This window comes from Daucus carota, chromosome 2 (genome assembly GCF_001625215.2).
Source record: "Daucus carota subsp. sativus chromosome 2, DH1 v3.0, whole genome shotgun sequence".
NCBI classification, from domain to species: domain Eukaryota; kingdom Viridiplantae; phylum Streptophyta; class Magnoliopsida; order Apiales; family Apiaceae; genus Daucus; species Daucus carota.
Window position 1 is genome coordinate 10,924,300 of NC_030382.2, and position 20,907 is coordinate 10,945,206.

Below are 20,907 nucleotides of genomic sequence, written 5' to 3' on the forward strand. Positions count from 1 at the left end.
TGCTAAACTCTCCATCCAAATAAAATTATATTTTTCTGAAACTTATTTAATATTATCAAAATATATAAATATTCACATCCGTACGGTTGGATCATCCAGAAATATTTTTTATAAAATATAAGCTGTAATACATGATAAAACACTAGATGCTAGTACAAGTCAAACCACTAGTTGACTGCTAAACTCTCCATCCAAATAAAATTATTTTTTATATCATCAAAATATATAAATCTCCACATCCGTACGGTTGGATCATCTAGAAATATTTTTTGAAAAATGTAAGCAGTAATACATGATAAAACACTAGATGTTAGTATAACTCAAACCACTAGCTGACTGCTAAACTCTACATCGAAAAAAAAAAATTTTAAATGAAACTTTTGTTATATCATCAAAATCTATAAATCTTCACATCCGTACGGTTGGATCATCCAGAAATATTTTATTAAAAAATATAAGCAGTAATACATGATAAAACACTCGATGCTAGTACAAGTCATACCACTAGTTGACTACCAAACTATTCATTCAAATAAAATTATTTTTTTTTGAAAGTTTTTTAATAACATCAAAATATATAAATCTTCACATCCGTACGGTTGGATCATATATAAATATTTTTTAAAAACTGTAAGCTGTAATACATGATAAAACACTAGATGCAAGTACAAGTCAAACCACAAGTTGACTGCTAAACTGTCCATCCAAATAAAATTATTTTTTTCTGAAACTTTTTTAATATCATCAAAATATATAAATCTTTAAATCCGTACGGTTGGATCATCGAAAAATATTTTTTAAAAAATGTAAGCAGTAATACATGATAAAACTCTAGATGCTAGTACAAGTCAAACGACTCAAACCATTAGTTGACTGCTAAACTCTTCATCCAAATAAAATTATTTTTTTATGAAACTCTTATAATATCATCAAAATATATAAATCTTCTCATCTGTACGGTTGGATTATCCAGAAATATTTTTTTAAAAATGTAAGCAGTAATACATGATAAAACACTAGATGATACTCCTAGTCAAACCACTAGTTGAGACAAATCTCTCCATCCAAATAAAATTATTTTTTCCGAAACTTTTTTAGTATCATCAAAATATATAAATCTTCACATCCGTACGGTTGGATTATCTAGAAATATTTTTTATAAAATGTAAGCCGTAATACATGATAAAACACTAGATCCTAGTACAAGTCAAACCACTAGTCCTAAACTCTCCATCCAAATTTAATTATATTTTATGAAATTTTTTTTATATCATCAAAATATATAAATCTTTACATCTGTACGGTTGGATCATCCAAAAATATTTTTAAAAAATGTAAGCAGTAATGCATGATAAAACACTAGATGCTAGTACAAGTCAAACCACTAGTTGACTGCTAAACTCTCCATCCAAATAAAATTATTTTTTTCTGAAACTCTTATAATATCATCAAAATATATAAATCTTCTCATCTGTACGGTTGGATTATCCAGAAATATTTTTTAAAAAATGTAAGCAGTAATACATGATAAAACACTAGATGCTACTCCCAGTCAAACCACTAGTTGAGACAAATCTCTCCATCCAAATAAAATTGTTTTTTTCTGAAACTTTTTTAGTATCATCAAAATATATGAATCTTCACATCCGTACGGTTGGATTATCCAGAAATATTTTTTATAAAATGTAAGCCGTAATACATGATAAAACACTAGATCCTAGTACAAGTCAAACCACTAGTTGACTGCTAAACTCTCCTTCCAAATTTAATTATATTTTATGAAACTTTTTTTATATATTATCAAAATATATAAATCTCCACATCCGTACGGTTGTATCATCTAGAAATATTTTTTTTAAAATGTAAGTAGTAATACATGATAAAACACTAAATGCTAGTACAAGTCAAACCAATAGTTGACTGCTAATCTCTTCAACAAAATAAAATTATTTTTTTATGAAACATTTTTAATATCATCAAAATATATAAATCTCCACGTCCGTACGGTTGGATCATCCAGAAATATTTCTAAAAATATGTAAGCAGTAATACATGATAAAACACTAGATACTAGTACAACTCAAAACACTAGTTGACTGCTGAAATCTCAATCGAAATATAATTATTTTTTCTTGAAACTTCTTCTTAATTAGCATCAAAATATATACATCTTCACATCCGTACGGTTAGATCATTGATCAATATTTTTTAAAAAATGTAAAGAGCAATACATGATAAAGTACACGATAATAGTACAAGTCAAACAAACCACTACTTGACTGCTAAAATCTCAATACAAATAGAGTTTTTTTTTTCTTTCTGAAATTCATATAATATCACAGATACATTTAGACCTTAACATCCGTAAGTTTGGATCATTTAGTAAAAATGTAAATAAATTGTACACATCAGGGACTTGAACTCACTGTTGTTATTAATGTATACACCATCAGGGACTTGAACTCACTGTTGTTATTAATGCGGTAAGGGTATGATAGGAAAATGAATTATGGAGGGGACATCAGTGATATAAAGTCACTGATCAGTGACTTTAAGTCACTGATGTACGCAACCAGCACCGTAGATCTCAGCCAACCAACGATCACGATTTGTTGGTTGTAAAAGTGGGCTGTACAATTGTGTACATTTAATTTCCCCCCTCATATAATTGTTGTAGACAGAGAAAGGTGCAATGCACATGGTGATATTTGGTTATCTTTATTGAGAGCCACTCCTTGTTCTCGTACAGTCGTACTACCTGAATTATGTAGCCCTACTCATTAAAGTGTGACTACTTTACTGTAAATTCTGAATACTCCCAACTACATATGCAGAGTGTGTATTATAATGTTGTATGCACCCCTTCCCAACAATCAGGACTCGGCAATTTCCCTCGATGATTAGGAATCTGATTAAGCCAATACTCATGTTGTTCAAATGAACAACACGTGAATAATAATGCTAAAATTCATCATTGTAACACCATCAAGGAGTGTGGAGACTTTAGTTCAGTTTATAAGCATAAGTACTACTACTAATTGCACCAACAAATCATCATCTTTTGGGGGCCAGTGGTGGGCTTGTGGATTACCCAAGTTGTTGCAGTTGGGCCAGTATATTTCGGCTTATTTTCAGATTCAGAATTCAGAACTTGACCCGATTTTCGGAAAAAGACTCGGGATTTGACCCGGGTTATCACAATCATGCTCCATATGATCCCTTAGAGAGATGTTGGTTGATCCAAGGCCGTTGTGCAATGGATCAGAATATCTATCACAGAGCAAGTCCAGATATTTTTATCAAATTTCTTAGTTTATATAGATGTTTATGGCATATCAATCTGAGCAGGATCATCTTCATCTGTGATGATTAGCAACTTTCTAAACTTCATTTAATCTAAACTTCATCTAGCACTTTCATCATTTGTAATAAGATACAAAGTGTATGGAACCGGACAAAGTACTGGTGCACATTCAATGTATTACAACACAATTTCCATTTCCTATTGATGATTGTAGGGACAGAGTGACAATTATTACATGATCTCTAAATTATTGTATTCTGATTTATTGTATGTCATTCTGCCAAGCTGCAATTGGCTACTCCCTCTGTCCCACTCATTTCCTTACATTATTTTTCGGCATGTTTTTTCACACTCGTTTAAAGTTTAGTTCTATAATATATTTTTTAAATTTTTTTTCTCTGAATAAAAATTTGATATTTAAACTTATATTCAGAAAAAGAAAAATTTAGAAAAAGTTATACAACTATACTTTATATGAGCCTTAAAATACGTGCAAACAGTGAACGTCGGGGACGGAGGGATTATTTCACAACGGATTTCTGATTTGTCTATGGGTACACACTAACAACTTTTTACATAGGTGTTACATTTCTATTAGTAGTTACTATCTTAATAATAATAATAATAATAATAATGCCCCCGCATGCACAAAAATCACACCAATCAAAATCCTCCACCTAAATTAAAAGTTGTTCTTAGTGTGTGCCCACGGGAAAGACCCATTTCACAAATAACCCGTTCTAAAAACGTCTTGCTCCTCTTTCAATCCTGTGCCCAACAGCCAATATACATCAAGATTAGCTACATAAAAAGTCCAACATAAGGACCTAGTTTGAAATGTCGCATCACGAAATATATATAAGAACTCGTAACATATACATACACTGATCAACACTTTACTGTGTGTGGAGTGACAAGCAAATAATGGAGTCCATTATTGATACCCTCCATGTTAAATAAATGTTGAACTATAGTGTATATGCTTCCCCTTCCAATAATAAGGAGTAAGTTTCTTCTATTAATCCAGTGATTCGATGAACATATATATGTAGCCAGGAGCCGTGGTAGAAAAATATATAGTAGTTATTGATCTAGATGCTTTGTATGATGCTGCTATTACAGGAGATGCTGATGCTCTAGCTAAATTATAATATCATATTGCAGGAGAATGGAGAAATATTTATTTTAATAGGCCTTCCAGATCAGAGAATTACATAACTAAAAATTAAATAAACAAAATTTTCAGATTATCCTATACAATCTGTTACATATTTTTGATAGGTCATCATGTGTTACCTATTTCCGGAATGGATAACTTTTTTTCAATATGTAAGAGCATCTCTAATAACATTCTACAATCATTGGCTAAATCGGATCGGTAAGACATTATGTAAAATTTGCGTGTAAGATATTGTGTTTCAATGGTATTGGCTATGATTTGAAAATAGTATGTTATTAATATTTAGATTGTTATAAATAGAATATATCGATTTGATATGATAATAAATAAGGGCAAAAAGGTACGACAAAGATACTTTGAGGGTCGAAAGGTACGTTTTTAAACTTCGAGGCCGCATCGGAACTTCCACTCAAATTTCAAGGGCTAAAAGGTCATTAAGCCATTTTTGAACGGATATTGTAATCATGATTCACATGTTCCCCTAGCTTGATTATATATTAATGCGCTGTACTGTACAAAAATTTGTTCATATTACATGTAATGGTATTTATAGATTGCCTGCAAAGATTCATTTTGCATTTATATGAAATTGTAACACAAGCTAAATGACATTGATTCGCAGTTTAAACAATTAACTAAAATTAGCTGCAGATAGATTGATTGAGTAGAGTACTTGATATCTCAAGGCCTCACTGTAGTAAAGAATTCAGAGAACTAGATCAATCGTCTGGGACTACTCGTCGTGCATAAAACAAACATAACCTACAGATTTAGCCGTGTAATCCTGCAATGAGAAATGTTTTAATATCTGAAATTTCTCAGAACAGAATATGTGTTAACACGATACAATAGATGTGGAGAAGTCTAAGTTATTGATTATAATTTACTAGTTCAAGAATTAGGAGGAAAGGTAAAAAAATTATTACATGTCTTAGTACAGATTTAGTTGATATTTACATACACCAACAAAAATCTACAGCAATTACAATCCGAGCCGAAGTTGATAGGTCGAAATCTGTTTTTTCTCAATGGCTAATTCAAATAGAATTCATTAATCAGCTTCTGCAAAAAAGACAAATATTAAGCGAGTAAAGTTCCATCTTTAGACAAGTGGCGTCAAGACTATTGCATAGTTGTTTATGGTAGTGAAAGTGTAACTTCCCACCATTTGAACTGTTCTGTAATTGGAAACATATGTCAAGACCAAACTACAGAAAAAAATTGTAACAGGATGCAATCTCAGAGCACAACAGTTTAATCAATGTCGACAACTATGGAATACTTGGCACCATTTACCACTTTAAGCCTTTCATAGAAATCTGGGGGCATCACTTCAACTCGTAATTCTTCCAGGGAGTGGAGAAACTTGATTCCTTCTGGAAGCTCCTTCAGCTTCAGACAGTTCCTAATCATCAAATGTGACAGAACAGGCATGCTGTGCTCCTCCACCCTCCATTTCACCAAGTTGGGAAGATTCCTCAGTACAAGACGGGTAAGTTTTGGGAATCCCGTGGCTGAACACACCAGTTCGCGCCCCATGAATGCTTTTCTGTGTATTAACAGCTCGCGCAGTGTATGAATTTTCTCCAGTACTGGCATTGGATCTTCCTCTAGGAATGACAGCATCAGATGTAAGCGCGTGATATGAATTAAGGACAGATCAATAGGAGCGTCGTGAAGTTGTTGCTGCTCGAATAATTGAGCCAGCTCTGGCAGTTGGCCAATTACTTTTAATTCCTGAAGGTTGTATCTATGATCTGACAACAACTTCCTCAAGATGTCTGGACCATTTCGCGACCCTAGATCACATTGACTGATAGTAAGGACCAAGTACTGGAGACATGAAGTCGATGACAAGGCTATAGCTGTTAAGCATTTCATCACCTCCTCCACATCATCATAACTATCATCTACTCTTAAGGTCAGTTTCTGAAGACCGGTTAATTTGGGCAGATCCTTAACCTCGCACCATTGAGTATTCACGTTCTCCAGTGTCTCCAACTTGTTCAAGCCATGAAAGCGCATCTTTGAATTTTTCCCCAGGCTGTGAACTTTCCAATCTGGTAGATACAAATGGCGCAGACGTCCCAGCTTGCCCATAATATTTCTTGACAGCCATGGTGGAAAAAGTACATCATTTCGTACGTCTAATTTGAGTGTTTGGAGGAGCACCAGATTTTGTATCGATGGCAAAAGCAATAAATTAGTCTTCCTTACACTCAGGTACCGCAAGTAAACAAGGCTGCCTAATACTCTGCCCAGATTAATACGGAAAAGGGTACCAGAAACAGTTTGTTTATCAAACTGGACTTCTTCCAAAGCAAACACTCTTAGTAGCCTAAAATTAGCAACATCTGACGACAACACTGGTGGCACACTTCTGGTCTTAAACTCGTTGAATAGTAACATTGAACGATATCGTTGCTGGTTGGCTTTCTTGCCAAAGGAGGGATTTGCTTGTTTGCTTGTATATTCCTCGTCAAAATAAACAACAAGCTGTCTAGTGGCAGCAGCCCTCGAGCCCACAGAAGCATTCAAATGAGAATGATTTTTTTCTCGAAGATCAATAACTTTGTATAAATCCTCCTCTTTTGCTTGGCTTAGGGAGAGGTCTCTCATAAGATCATGAAGAGAACAAGACTTAAACTTTGTAAGCGATGACTCGATATCCTTATATTTCACTTGAACCATACTTCTATGGACCAGTTCCCCCAAGTACGATTCAGCCACTTGCATCACTGTTTCTCCATTCTTTTTGTCACTTGACAGTACCATTCCTTCTGCGATCCATAACTGATATAAAGTCTCTACTTCTATCCATTCATCTTCGTTAAATTTACCTAAATAAAGAAAGCACGGCTTCAGTTGAGGAGGCAAGTCATTGTAACTCCAAACTAAAACCTCGTGTAATTGATGTTGATAGACTTCTCCCAGTTCTTTGCCCCTTTCCAGAGACAACATCGTATCACGATACACCTTCTCCCACTCTATCAAGGAAGGTTTTGTCACGAGAATTCCCCCCAACATCACTATAGCTAGTGGAAGACCCGCACAATATTCAACCATTTCTCTCCCCATTTCTTCCATCCTTTTAACGTCTCTAGTAATATCTGTAACAAAAATGGAATCATAAACTATAATTTCAAAAGAATTAGATATCATGCTAAATTTTACAGCATTAGATTTTAAAAATTATTGTCGGACATTTTACATTAGATTGCAGAGTAAGAGTAATTCATTTGTTTTTCGTAGAGCAATAAATTTACCTAGAGCATCTCCACCTTTAGGAAGTGCTTTGAACCGAAGTAGCTCCCAACTTTGTTCTGCATCTAGACAACCTGGTTCGTGAACAAATCCTTTCGGATGTACATACTTAGGAACATCAACGTTGCGACTTGTAAGCATTAATTTGCTTAAGCATTTTTCAGCAGCGAAGGCCCCTTTTATCGAATCCCAGGCATCTTTTGTCCAAATGTCATCAAGGACTATCAAGCATTTTTTCCTTTCCTGAACTTGTATCAGATTATTCACTAGCTTGGCCTCATCAAAACCAAGAATTTCCTTTTCCTTCTCCGGGGTGAGACATATGAGAATTCGTCGCAACACGTTCTTTGTTTGCCACTTCTGCGATATGGAAACCCAAGCTAAACCCGCAAAGTGATTCTTTATTGTGGAATGATTGTAAATTTTTTGAGCCAGAGTTGTTTTGCCCAAACCTCCCATCCCGCAAATAGAAATAAGCGGGTAACAATCATCACTTCCATCAACCAAATGCCTAATCAAACTATCAACGACTCCATGAACTCCAATAAATATGTCCGGTTCAAAAATAGTATGAGAGTAAAACCGCTCTAGCTTTTCGGATGTTTGATGTGGAGATTTTTTTGATTCCTCGGATTTTAAAGTAGACCTGATATTATATTTGCCAAAACGATCAAAGATGAGGGACATCTTTGTTCGCAAAATTTTAATTTTTTTTGTTCTACTTCTTGCGGAGGAGGAAGTGACCAGAAAACTTTCAACGACATTCTCAGCATCATAGGCAAGCTCCCGAACGTCCGCAAGCAAAATGCGGACATCATCTACATGTATCCTGGAAACCGCATGTGGTAAGAATGTCTTCATCCGAATGAGCTCGGACACCACTTGTTGAATTTCAATTTTTACTCCGTCAAGAAGATGAACTTCTTCGTTCAATAAATCAGTAAGCCTTCCCACGACGATGGACACAATTGCTTCCGCCATTTGCAATCCTTTAGTTTTCTTCTAATTTCACAGAAATGTCGCTTGCTATTGCTATGAAGAATTATTCAAGATTTTGCAGGAAATTTACTTAAAAGGAATTCTTCATTAAAACTCCGTGTGATATAAGTCATCAATAATTCATACTAAAAAATGCCCCTATAATTACAGCAAAAAATGGAGCTGGTTGCAATAATAAAATATGTGAGATCCACAAGTAGAGGGGCATTATTGCTAGTGAGATGGACGTGAAAGTGGACTTTGTGTATTATACTGCCACTGCTCCACAAAATGAAATACTATGAATGATGGTTGTTTTTTTTCTAATTGTGATAATAGCTTATGCTATTATTTAGCATCGGTTTGTTTAAGAGAAGCACAAGTTGTTTCTTGTTTCTAGCTTCATCTTTTCCTACCCCGTTTGTAAATAAGTAGAAACATTTTTATGAAGTTGAGAATGCATACTAGTTTTTTTGTCGCAACTTCTACTTCTTTTCCAAACACTTTATTAACTTCTAGCGACTCGGTCCTATCACTTCTTAAGGTCAATAGCATAGATCATGACTTACAATTCCATTCATTCAGAAATTAATCGTGCAAACGCAATAAACATTTACTGGAAGAGAAGATAGCATGTATTCTGGTTCTGTTCTTGGTCTAAACCACCGAGTTAAACTACATATATACCTAAACAAACTCACCATAATCATAAGAATATTCCTTTTCCGGTCACAATATAACATAAACAATATAATTTTATTCCTGACAAAATAATGAATTCAAAGAAGGTTTTATCTTGATATCATTATTATATATAAATTTACTAATTACCAATCTCATGGATGAAGACAGAATGTAGACGTTAATTATGCACAGTTATGGTGAGAAAATTTTGATTTGTTGAATAATAAGAAAATTTTGATTTGTTGAATATAGACAGTTACTTTTAGGTTACGAATTCGATTCCCTAGGCATTTCGGGAGTAAGCGGACCACCATACTCGGCGGTATGAGTGTGCTAGTATGTCTAATTGGATTAGTCAAGGTGCACGCAAGTTGGCTCGGATACCGGTTTAACAAAAAATATGTAAAAGAAAAAAGAAAATTTGGATTTCCGTTGTAAATTATGTACTTACGGGGGTGTAAAAGAAAAAAGAAATTTTTTTTTTTTTTTGTGGTGAATTATTTTCAAGTCACTGTTACCATCTTTTCCATAAGAAAGAATTACAGTTACAATCATTCTGATATTAAACTTAGACAACAGTGAAATTAAACCTGATGATCAAACAGAAGGCGATAACAATTTCCTAAGCTTAAACAAGAATATTTAAACCCTGTTCGGAAAAGAAATCAACCAGACTGATCTGACCCATTATCAGACTGAAATTTGGACCCACAGAACCGAAAGCACTGCACACAAGGAAAACACAGTACATACCCACAGCAAACACAACACATGAAGCACAGTGAGATTCCTATAAATCCCAATCCTGTATCATCTCTAGTGAGGGACCTCACATCTTTTGCTACTCCAGTAGTCTTAGTCTTCACTGCATTTTCTTCGAGATTTTCTGTCTCTTTTTCATTATCTCTGCTCATTGGCTCCACGACTTGATTCGCCAATTTAGTTTCATCGTTCTCTTGTTCCATACTCTGAGCAACCGGGTCGATAAGTACTTCATTAGTAATGATCTTTGGTTGAGATGATGCTTGATTAGTATCATCTGAATTTTGCTTGGTTGAACTCTCCAGAGATGACATTTTAAATTTTTAGAAAATTTAGTGAAGCTAAGCGGAGGAGAAATCCTGCAAGTTTTGTAGTTATTAACATTGTAAACCATCAGTTTATATAATAGGGAGCTAAGGTACAGGGGGTACTTTGAATTGTTCAGAGTATACGCAACTTTGTTTCTAGTGCTCAAACGACGTCCCGTTTTAATACATTTAAGTTGCATATTTTGTCCTGCTACAGCGTATGATCAACTATTTTTACTAGTAGAAATCAGAATAAAATATAGAGCTTGTATTCTGTTAACAATTGAGCTGTTTGTCAAATGCACAATAAGAGAAGCACCACGTCCAATTAGAACAAGCTAACAACCGCTGTTATCTGACGTTCCTTGCTAATGAAGTGTATAAATCTGTTAATTAATGAACTGTAGGAAGAAGGTTGTTTAATGAGATTGAGGCGAGGCTCTTTGCTGTATATATAACATAGTTGTTGACAATTTTTCTTTGTTTATTATCATAATTTCTGTTCAGATTCGTAGTTTACAGGTCTGCATCCACACGAGCTTGGTCACCACTTGCTAGATTTTATCGTTTACTCCATGACGATGATGAGCTTCTTTGATTAATAAATGACTCGGCCTTGCTGCAACCAGTTGACAATATTGCTTATGCCATTGGAAATACTAAATCTTCTTCTCTGACAGAAAGACAATGCAGTCGAAACGTAAAGGACCTGGATAGTAGTTATCAACTTATCATGGTTGACTTACAAAATTTTTGATGTAATGATGCCATATTCTCCTAAACTTTAAGGTGTCAAAGGAAGTCTTCTATCATACATTATTCAAAACTGAACCCTCGACAACCGGTAAAAAGAGTAAAAGTTAGACCATTAGACCAAGAGGTCATCGGAAACTTTCAGGAAATTACCTATTTTTTTGGAATAATTATTAATCTTTTGGATTGTTATTGAAGACTACTTGAATGTCAAAGTGTACCAGATTCTTTTAATTCATGCTTAAGCAAATCAATTATAAAATGCTTACATGCTCAGCTACTATCACAGAATATAAGGGGGTGTTTGGTTGGGGGTTTATGGGGGTAAAAAGGAAAGGGCTTCCTATTCCATAACATTGTGTTTGGATTAAATTTTTAAGAGAGGGGAATGGGAACCCTTATACCTCTAGCCTGTTAACACAAACCTGACCTCTACCCCGGGTTACCAAAATAGAATCCCAGTCTATATTCTCAGTCAATACATCTCCTTCATCGCCGTTTATTCATTTCTCTCTATCGTTTCTTTGCTGTATGCCGACCCCCCCCCCCCCCCCCCCCCCCTCTCTCCGCCTCTCCTCTCCATCTCTCCCTCTCTCCCAATCTCTCTTTACACTCCGTCTCTACATCAGATTGCTCGATAGTCAAAGCTGATTCCAAGGTAACTATTTGCACAAAACTCTCATCATATCTGTACACTCGTCAGAAATATATGCATATATTTGTGTAAATTGGCTCACCATTTATGCCAGCCATTTATGCAATTTATGAGTCTGTTGTGCTGTGTGTGCTGTGTGTTCATGGAAACTGGTATCAAGGTGTTTGATTAAATATTTAAGTGAGTATATTATAGCTGAATTAAACAAGTTATGTTCTTCAATGTTTTGATTTGAGTTAACCAGTTCATATTGTGTTTTTATCGATTAAAATATCACTTTGTTATGTGGGTCATTGTCCAATTATTCATGACAAACTTTTTAAGTGCTAATATGTCTTTTCCTGAATTTTTATGTATAGTATGAATACTGGAAGAGGGCAGAACAAGAGGAATTGGAGTGATGAGGAGGATCGTGCACTCATTGAAACTCTTCAAGAAGTGGTTGTTGATATAAATTGGAAGAGTGAGAAGGGATGGAGGGATGGTTACTTATGAATTGAGTACTTGTTTTTTTTATTGATTTTGTATGTATGGCTTGTATTTAATATGACTTGTGGCTAGTAGTTAATGTTCTTGTATTTGAAACTTTCAGAGTCATAAGGATGCTAGAGGTATGTGGGGTGTTTCATTTCCGCATTTTCATGCACTTGCCGAGTTGATGGGGAATGATCGAACAACGGGTAGTAATGCTGAAAATTTTGCAGAAGCAATAGAGAATATGGGGAATGAAACAAATGACTCAATGTTTAGCGCTTCTACAGAAGAAGCAAATCAAGATTTGGTTTCCAAACCTGGTAAAAGGAAGCGATCAAAGGACAACCCTGAAAAAAATTTGATTTCCATGTTTGATGATGTATCTAGCAAATTAGGCTCATTTATGGAGAATATCGATAAGCATCTTGGCAAGCTAGTTGCGAGCGAGAGTGATGACATGGCTGCTAAAGTGATGGAGGCTTTGAGACAGATGGAAGGATTGTCCAGTGGCCAAATGCTACAAGCTGCTGAAATACTTATGGCCGAGCCTCCTAAATTAAAGGTTTTTCACCATGCCGATGCAGAGTTGAAGAAAGAATATATTTATCGTCTTTTATTAGCTAAAAATAAGTGATTAATATTTCTTGATTTTATCTATTGTTGATTCTGCAACCTGTTTACGAGACAGTAACATGCAACAACATGAAATTGTTTGTTTTGCTACTAGCCAGATTTATCAGACCTTGTTGTTATAATGTGATGGAACTTTTTTATTCGGAAAAAATCTTGGATGCATGAGAATTTTATTTAGATTGTTTGTTTTGCTCCTAGCCAAATTTATTGTTTATAAATTTTATTTAATCAAAGGAAATTCGCAACACTCAATTTTTAAGAAAAAATAATTTTAATAAAATAAAAATAACTTAACTATTTGTGTTTCAATTATTATTATTAATTTATTAATTAAGACAAATAAGTTGATTTTAAATATTATATTCAATAATTTTTTAATAGAAATTTTCAATTTTAACCAAAAAATAATAATTTCATTCCCATTCCCATTCCAGAGTAATCCAAACAGCTTCATGTTTTTAACAGATTGCGATTCCAGCGCAATCCAAACAACCTCGGTAACCTCATTCCCAAACCCGATTCCCCCCATTCCCATTCCCTTGATTCCCATTCCTGATTCCCATTCCCATCAGCAATCCAAACGTCCCCTAAGTTACCAAAGAAAATCATTTCAGCAACAACCAAGGCTCGTCTAAAAACATATGACTTCGTCCATTTCCAATATTAGTGAACAAACAGTTATAATTTGTTACCATAAAATTTTACAACGTAATTAAACTGGAAAATTTATTTGGAGAACAATATATTTTTTCTTGTATAAAAGTTAGTTGCAGCTATATAGGTCTGTAAATGGACCGGATATCCGATCTCATCCGATTCGATCTGTAGTTAAATATATGGATATGGATAATTATTAAAAAAACGATCTGCTAATAATTCGGTCCGATAAAAAATAGATATGGATATGGTCAAATCTGATGTGTTAATGATCCGATTCAACCATGCTTAGCTATATTATATATGTTATATTATATTGCATTACATTAAAATATATTATATTATATTTATATATTACATATAAAATAAAAATTTTAATAATAAAAGACAAAACCCTAAATATAATATCAAGCAATTTATTTATTATTTTTCTATTTATTTGATACATACTATGTTGAAGGTTTTATAGGAACAGCCAACAGATTTTTCAGTTACATTTTTGTTAATATCATGAAACTGCAGACTTTATATTATTGCTTTATGAGTTCCTTTTTGTACTTGTTAAGTTAAAATTCATGAATTAATATAGCTAGAAAATATTCCTTTTTCTTTATGGAAGGTTTATACATTGTCCACATTTCATAAATTTTAGTGGATCGGATCTCCGATCCGATTATCCACGATCCGAATGGACCGGATATGGATTGACTTGTAATATATCCGACTTCTGATCCGATGCGATCCGAATACGATAAAATCAAATGGACTGGGATATGGATTCAGTTAGATCCGATCCAAATCCGATCCGTTTACGGGCCTACTGTTGTATGATGCACTTATAAAAAATTTATACCCTTTGTTGATAAGCGAAACTCACTTTTAGTTGAATAGAAATATGAAATACCAATACCAAAATTTAATCATCATTATATAATTTTATTATTTAAGAACAATTATTATTATACTATTATGAAAATATTTGCATGTTGGTAATTAGTATTTTGTAATATAACGACTATCCCATCAATAAAATTATATCCTTATAATTCTTCACTTCACTCGATTAATTGTCAAGATATAGGATATTTATAATTCGATATCCTAATTGGGGTGATCACGGTGCGGACGTTGCGATTGTTGTTTAAAATAGCAAACCCAACCACATATGCGGATTAGTTGAATGTTCGAATCGCAACCACCGTGCTAGCTAGCATAAAAACCGAGTAAATCACATCAGAAAAATGAATAACATAATTATAAATATATACATACATATATAATATAATTTTATTTAACCATTACTAATAAATTTAGATATGTTATTATATTACGGTGCAGTGCGGTTTGAACCGCACTAGTTTATTTCAAATCTCTTACAGCACCGCACCGCACCACGTGATTTGTGAATAGTTCAAAACACAACCGCACAATGAAAATTAAAAATCACGTCTTGTGGTGCGGGGCCGGGCATTTCAGACGGTTTGGATGGTTTTATAATTGTCGCTAATCCTAATTACCTATTTGTTGAAACTATTACATCCACTCCAAAATAAAAATATTCCCGACAAAATAATAAGCTCGAAAAAGGTTTTCTTTATTTTAATATTATTATTATATATAAATAAAATAATTACCAATATTATGGCTGAAGACATAATCTAGACACTAATTATGCATAGTTATGATAAGAGAATTTTGATTTCCGTCAAAAAATGCATAGTTATTGTATGAGAAATTTTATTTCCGTCGTAAATTATATGCTTAATTGTTCCATGTAATAGTTTCAAATCGTAGTTACGATTCTTTTAAAAAAAATAACAATTAGAGTTACAGTCTTTAACCTGATGATCAAACAGAAGCCAATAACAATTTGCTAAGCTTAAAGAAGAATATGTAAGTTCTGTTCTGCAAAGAAATCAAGCAGACTCTGATCGATTATCAGACCGAAATTTGGACTCACAGAACCGGTAGCACTGCGCACAAGGAAAACACAGTAGATACCCACACCAAACACAACATATGAAGCACAATCCTTCATATGTTCCTGTCAATCCTGAATAATCTCTAGTCAGGTTCCTCACATCTTCTGATACTCCTGCAGTCTTAGTCTTCACTGCATCTTCTTTCAATGTCTCTGTCTCTTTCTCATTATCTCGGCTCATTGGCTCGACGACTTGATTCGCCAATTTAGTTTCATCCATCTCTTGATCCAAACTCTGAACAACCGGGTCAATAAGTACTTCATTAGTAATGATCTTTGATTGAGATGATGCTTGATTCGTATTATCTGCATTTTGCTCGGTTGAACTCTCTAGAGACGACATTTTAAAATTTTAGAAAATCTAGTGAAGCTAAGCAGAGGAGAAAACCTGCAGAGTTTGTAGTAATTAACATTGTGAACCATTTATATAGTTGCTAGCTAAGCTCCAGGGTGTGCTTTGAATTATTCAGAGTACGACGTCTCATTTTAATACATTTTAGTTACATATTTAGTTTTGTTACAGCGAATAATCAACTTTTATTACCAAAAAAAATCGGAATTAAAATATAGAGCTCGTAATCTATTAACAATGCTGTTTGTCAGATGCACAATCAGAGGAGCATCAGGTCCAACGAGAAAAAGCTAACAACCGCAGTAATCTGACGTTCCTTACTAACAAAGTTTACAAGTCTGTTAATTAACGAACTGGTGGAAGAAGGTTGTTAGATGTGTTTGATGTGAGGCTTTTTGCACTATATATAATACAGTTAGTGGTCTAAAAATCCTTGACTTAACCGATTAATCCCGTGCAAGGTCGGCCACCGATTCAATTTTTGAAATCCGATTAATCCTTATATATATTTCTGAATCGAAGTATATATGATAAATTATTAAAATTAAAATACAATATTACTTTAAATATGAATAATTATAGAGTTTATGAATATAGTAAATATATTAGTTACTAAATAGCTAATATAATAATAACTAAATATTAAACAATATTTTAATATTAAAATAAATCCGATTTTCACTCCGATTAATCCCGATTTCCGATTAATCCTTGAATCAGTACCTCAACCAATTAGGTCCGATTCCCGATTTATGTAACATTGAATACAGTTGTTGACAATTTGTCTTTTTTTTTTTTTAAATATAATTTCTGTTCAGATTGGTAGTTTACAGGTCTGCATCCACATGAGCTTGGTCACCACTTGCTGAATTTTATCTTTTGTTCCATGAACATGATGAGCTTCTCCAGTTCATAAATGACTCAGCCTTGCAGCAACAGTTGACAAAATTGCTTCTGCCATTGGATATCCTATATCTTCTTCTCTGACAGAAACACAATGTACTCGAAACATAAAGGACCTGGAGAGTAGTTATCACAGTTGACTTACGGAAATTTTTGATGTAATGATGGCATATTATTGTAAACCCTAAGGTATTAGAGGAAGTCCGGTATCATATGTTAATTCAACACTGAATCCTTGACAACCGTAAAGAGAGCGAGGGTTAGGCCATTAGACCAAGAGGTCATTGGCAACTATCAGGAAATTACCTGTAATTTAAAATATATTAATCGTTTGGATTGTTATTGAAGACTAATTAGATGTCAAGTGTGTCAGATTCTTTTAATCCATGCTTAAACAAATCAATTATAAAATGCTTACTTGCTCAGCTACTATCACATAAAATACGTGTATCAGATTCTTTCAATCCAGTTTTGTCATAAAATTTTACAATGTGATCAAACTGGAAAATTTATTTGGAAACAATATTTTTTTCCTTGTATAAAAGTTTATGCTGCAACTGTAAGACGCGCTTGTGAAAATTACTAGAAAAACGGTAAATCAGATATAAAGTTCAAAATGTGAATATTGCAGCTGATTCCTACACATTGTCACCCACATTATTACAGAGAAGTAAATTTGGCCACGGGAAGGGGGAAGAGTAGACATGCAGATATTATCATTGATCCCCATTCTGTGCACTGATAAAAAGATTGGATTTACTATGCTCTTCATCTTCAAGAATTTATTCATGATCAATTAATTTGTCAAGTAAGTGTGTTCTGGGCTCAAATAGTCGAATTGCAGCAACTACTTATACGATACTATACAGGTTTAAGGCCGCTTAGTATACCAACAATACGCTCTACATCAGAGATTAAAGAGGCAAAGGATCCCCATCCTTTGTATAAGCCCAAGATAAGAAAAAGGTGCAGAGCCCTGGTTAAATTTTGTGGTTTCGCTTGAACAAATTGTTTCAGAATACCATCCTTGCATTCAATAATTGAACATAGAATAATAAAAATGCTAATTCAAGGAAATATCTTTTGTTATGGAAATAATCAATCAGATTAGAAATACTTGCACTGAAAGTTGTCAAACAAGAGCATAGAAGCTTAAGCTCTAGAACGAAATACAATAATTGCTAGCACAATCAAACAAATCACACAATGCACCTCCAAACCATGGCAACCGCCAAGCAAGGAAGACACAGCAGAAATGCACATGCTCCAGAGCAAACCGTACAGCAGAGGCAGCATATTGTTACTTCTGGTAATGGATTCATTGAACCATCTCTAGTCAGGTTCCTTACATCATCTGGTACTCCTTTAGTCGTAGTCTTCAGTTCACCAGGCCTCACTTCATTTTCTTCTAAAGTTTCCGTCTCTTTATCATCACCTCTGCTCATTGGCTCGACTACTTGATTTGTCAGTTTAGTTTCTGACATTTCCTGTTCTGTATCATCTTTCTCTGGCTTCAAACTATTGGCCATCAGATCGATTTTTTCTTCATCAGTTAGGATCTTTGGTTGAGATGATGCTTGGCCATTTCCATTATCATGATCATCTCCACCGTGCTCAGTTGAATACTCCAGAGAAGACATTTCTAATCAATCAGATAAAACATGAAGTTAATCTCATTGGACAACATATAAGTTTCTTCCTAATGCACGTTGTAAGCGATCACTAATCCATCTAGAGTTGACTGTGCTTATTAAATCAATCTGTAGTTTTAATTTAGTATTGCCCAACTCCAGGGTGTACTTTGAATTGTTCAAAGCAGACGCAAATTTGTTTCTGATGGTTTAAATCTTAAAATGAATATATAAAACTAAGTTCAACAGTAGAAATAACCAATTTCTAGTTATTATTAGAACAAGACCCTGGTGTACATATTCGATTCAGATAGCACATTGCAGGTACATGTTAAGATACGAAGATGCACGAGGAAGTACATTTTATTTTTAATTTTGGCACTGTAGTAAAGGGTCGATCTAGCAACCAAACTGTACAAGAGATCAACTGAGACAAGTAATTAAGTAAATGCTCAATTCAGCTATAAATACATGAGAAGATTTGCTCTATGATATATTCTAAATATTCACCTCATACGCGCACAGTAAGAAAGAAAGCGCTCATAGCAATTGATAGAAAGAATGGAAGCATCAAAAGTAGAAAAAATAGGGAGGTCTCTCCAGGTACCTTCAGTACAAGAACTGGCCAAGGATAAATCTGCCACAGTTCCATCACAATACATTCATTCTGATCAAGACCCTGTAATTCTCAGTTCGACAAATCTACCTGAAGTCCCTGTGATTGATATGGAGATCTTACTTCATGGAGATTTAATGGACGCTGAGCTCAATAAATTTCACCAAGCATGCAAAGAGTGGGGATTCTTTCAGGTACACTATGATTAAGATTAATTTATTTTTTTAGAGGATGCTACTTGAAAAAAAAAAAACTAGATTACAACGCGTCTTTGCAGTTAATAAACCATGGTGTTAGCGATTCATTACTGGAGAAGGTGAAAACAGAGGTCGTGGAGTTCTTTAACCTGCCACTTGAAGAGAAGAGAAAGTTTGGTCAACTGGATGGAGATATAGAGGGATGTGGACAATCCTTCGTTGTCTCGGAGGAGCAAAAGCTTGATTGGGCTGATATGATCTACGTCATCACCCTTCCTACTGATCTCAGGAAACCGCACTTATTGCCACAACTACCTCATTCATTCAGGTAACACAAAATTTCTCTTATATTAAGGCTTTTGCAGTAATTTCTCCTACCTCCCGAATGAGCCAACTGAAATGCATCAACCCATAACAAATATGCAGAAATGCTATAGAGGATTATGCGGTGGAATTGAAAAGCCTAGCCATGAGTATTCTCAATCTAATGGCCAAAGCTCTTCAAATGAATCCTGAGGAAATGGAAGTTCTCTTTGAAGAAGGCATGCAATCAATGAGGATGAACCACTATCCTTTTTCAACTGAATGAAATTGACGGCCTACAGATTAGAAAGGACGGTACTTGGATTCCAATAAAACCGTTGCCTTCTGCCTTTGTTATCAACATCGGAGATGTTCTGGAGGTAAAATTAACTATTTTAAATTTTTATTGCTTGTAAATGGATGGACTAACATGACTTAATCTGTAGGTTGTAACTAATGGAACTTATCATAGCATTGAGCATAGAGGAGTTGTCAACTCAGTGAAGGAGAGAATGTCGATTGCTACATTTTTAAGCCCCAAGGTAGATGCAGAATTCGGTCCTGCACCAAGCCTTCTCTCGTCCCAAGCTCCTCCAAAGTTTAAAAGGATTGGCGCTGCAGATTTCTTTAAAGGATATTTTGCACAGAAGCTTGCTGGGAGATGTTATCTAGACACTCTACGAATATAAACCTAATATATTTGGCTTTATGCACCTGAGCTTCTTCAGTGAATAAACCTGCAACTTCCTACGTATCGCTAACAAAGAATCTGCTGCAATTTCCACAATGTAAACAGACTTATTGTCTATGCAACAGATTGTAATAAACTTTTCATCGCAATTTCCCATGTTTCACTCGACATTAACAAATGTAATCTGCATAGTTTAGTAACCAATGAGCTTAGAGCTAAACAATAATTTATCAACAATGATAAAATGAATTAGAAACTCCATGTATTTCTCAAATTATGTATATAATTTACTTCTGAATACAAGAACAGTGATTAGAACAGGAAGCAGTAAGCAGACAGGGACTGTGATTTACAACTCATAGTCAAGATTAGGTAACTTAGAGAAGCATATATTTCATTTATTCATTTAAAACTGAAAAAATGTGCCTAATAATCAAGTTTCATACATATTCTTCTGCGAAGAACGAGTTTCACAGGAGCCACATGTTCGAGCCAAAATAATTAAACAAGCTAAGCCATATGTAGATTCATCAGCCAGATAGACATGATAGCAACAATTGACAACTTTTTCCAATATCATA

General features: G+C 34.3%; 1 protein-coding gene, 1 long non-coding RNA gene and 1 pseudogene across 2 annotated transcripts; 2 read left to right on the forward strand and 1 right to left on the reverse strand.

Annotated features, from left to right (window-relative positions):
• Positions 1 to 5,339: 5,339 nt before the first annotated feature.
• On the reverse strand, positions 5,340 to 8,939 carry LOC108206991 (probable disease resistance RPP8-like protein 2). Its single transcript, XM_017377448.2, has 2 exons — positions 7,751 to 8,939; positions 5,340 to 7,594 (listed from the first exon to the last, which is right to left on the reverse strand). Exons 1-2 carry the CDS (start codon positions 8,727 to 8,729, stop codon positions 5,739 to 5,741), a joined length of 2,835 nt encoding a protein of 944 aa, XP_017232937.1. The 5' UTR covers positions 8,730 to 8,939; the 3' UTR covers positions 5,340 to 5,738.
• A 1,937-nt stretch (positions 8,940 to 10,876) lies between these two features.
• LOC108208099 (uncharacterized) lies at positions 10,877 to 13,137 on the forward strand. The gene is made up of 2 exons (XR_010288564.1): positions 10,877 to 11,891; positions 12,248 to 13,137. It is a non-coding gene; the product is annotated as an uncharacterized LOC108208099 (long non-coding RNA).
• Positions 13,138 to 18,967: 5,830 nt separating this feature from the next.
• On the forward strand, positions 18,968 to 20,506 carry LOC108208123 (oxoglutarate-dependent flavonoid 7-O-demethylase 1-like; annotated as a pseudogene).
• Positions 20,507 to 20,907: the final 401 nt, after the last annotated feature.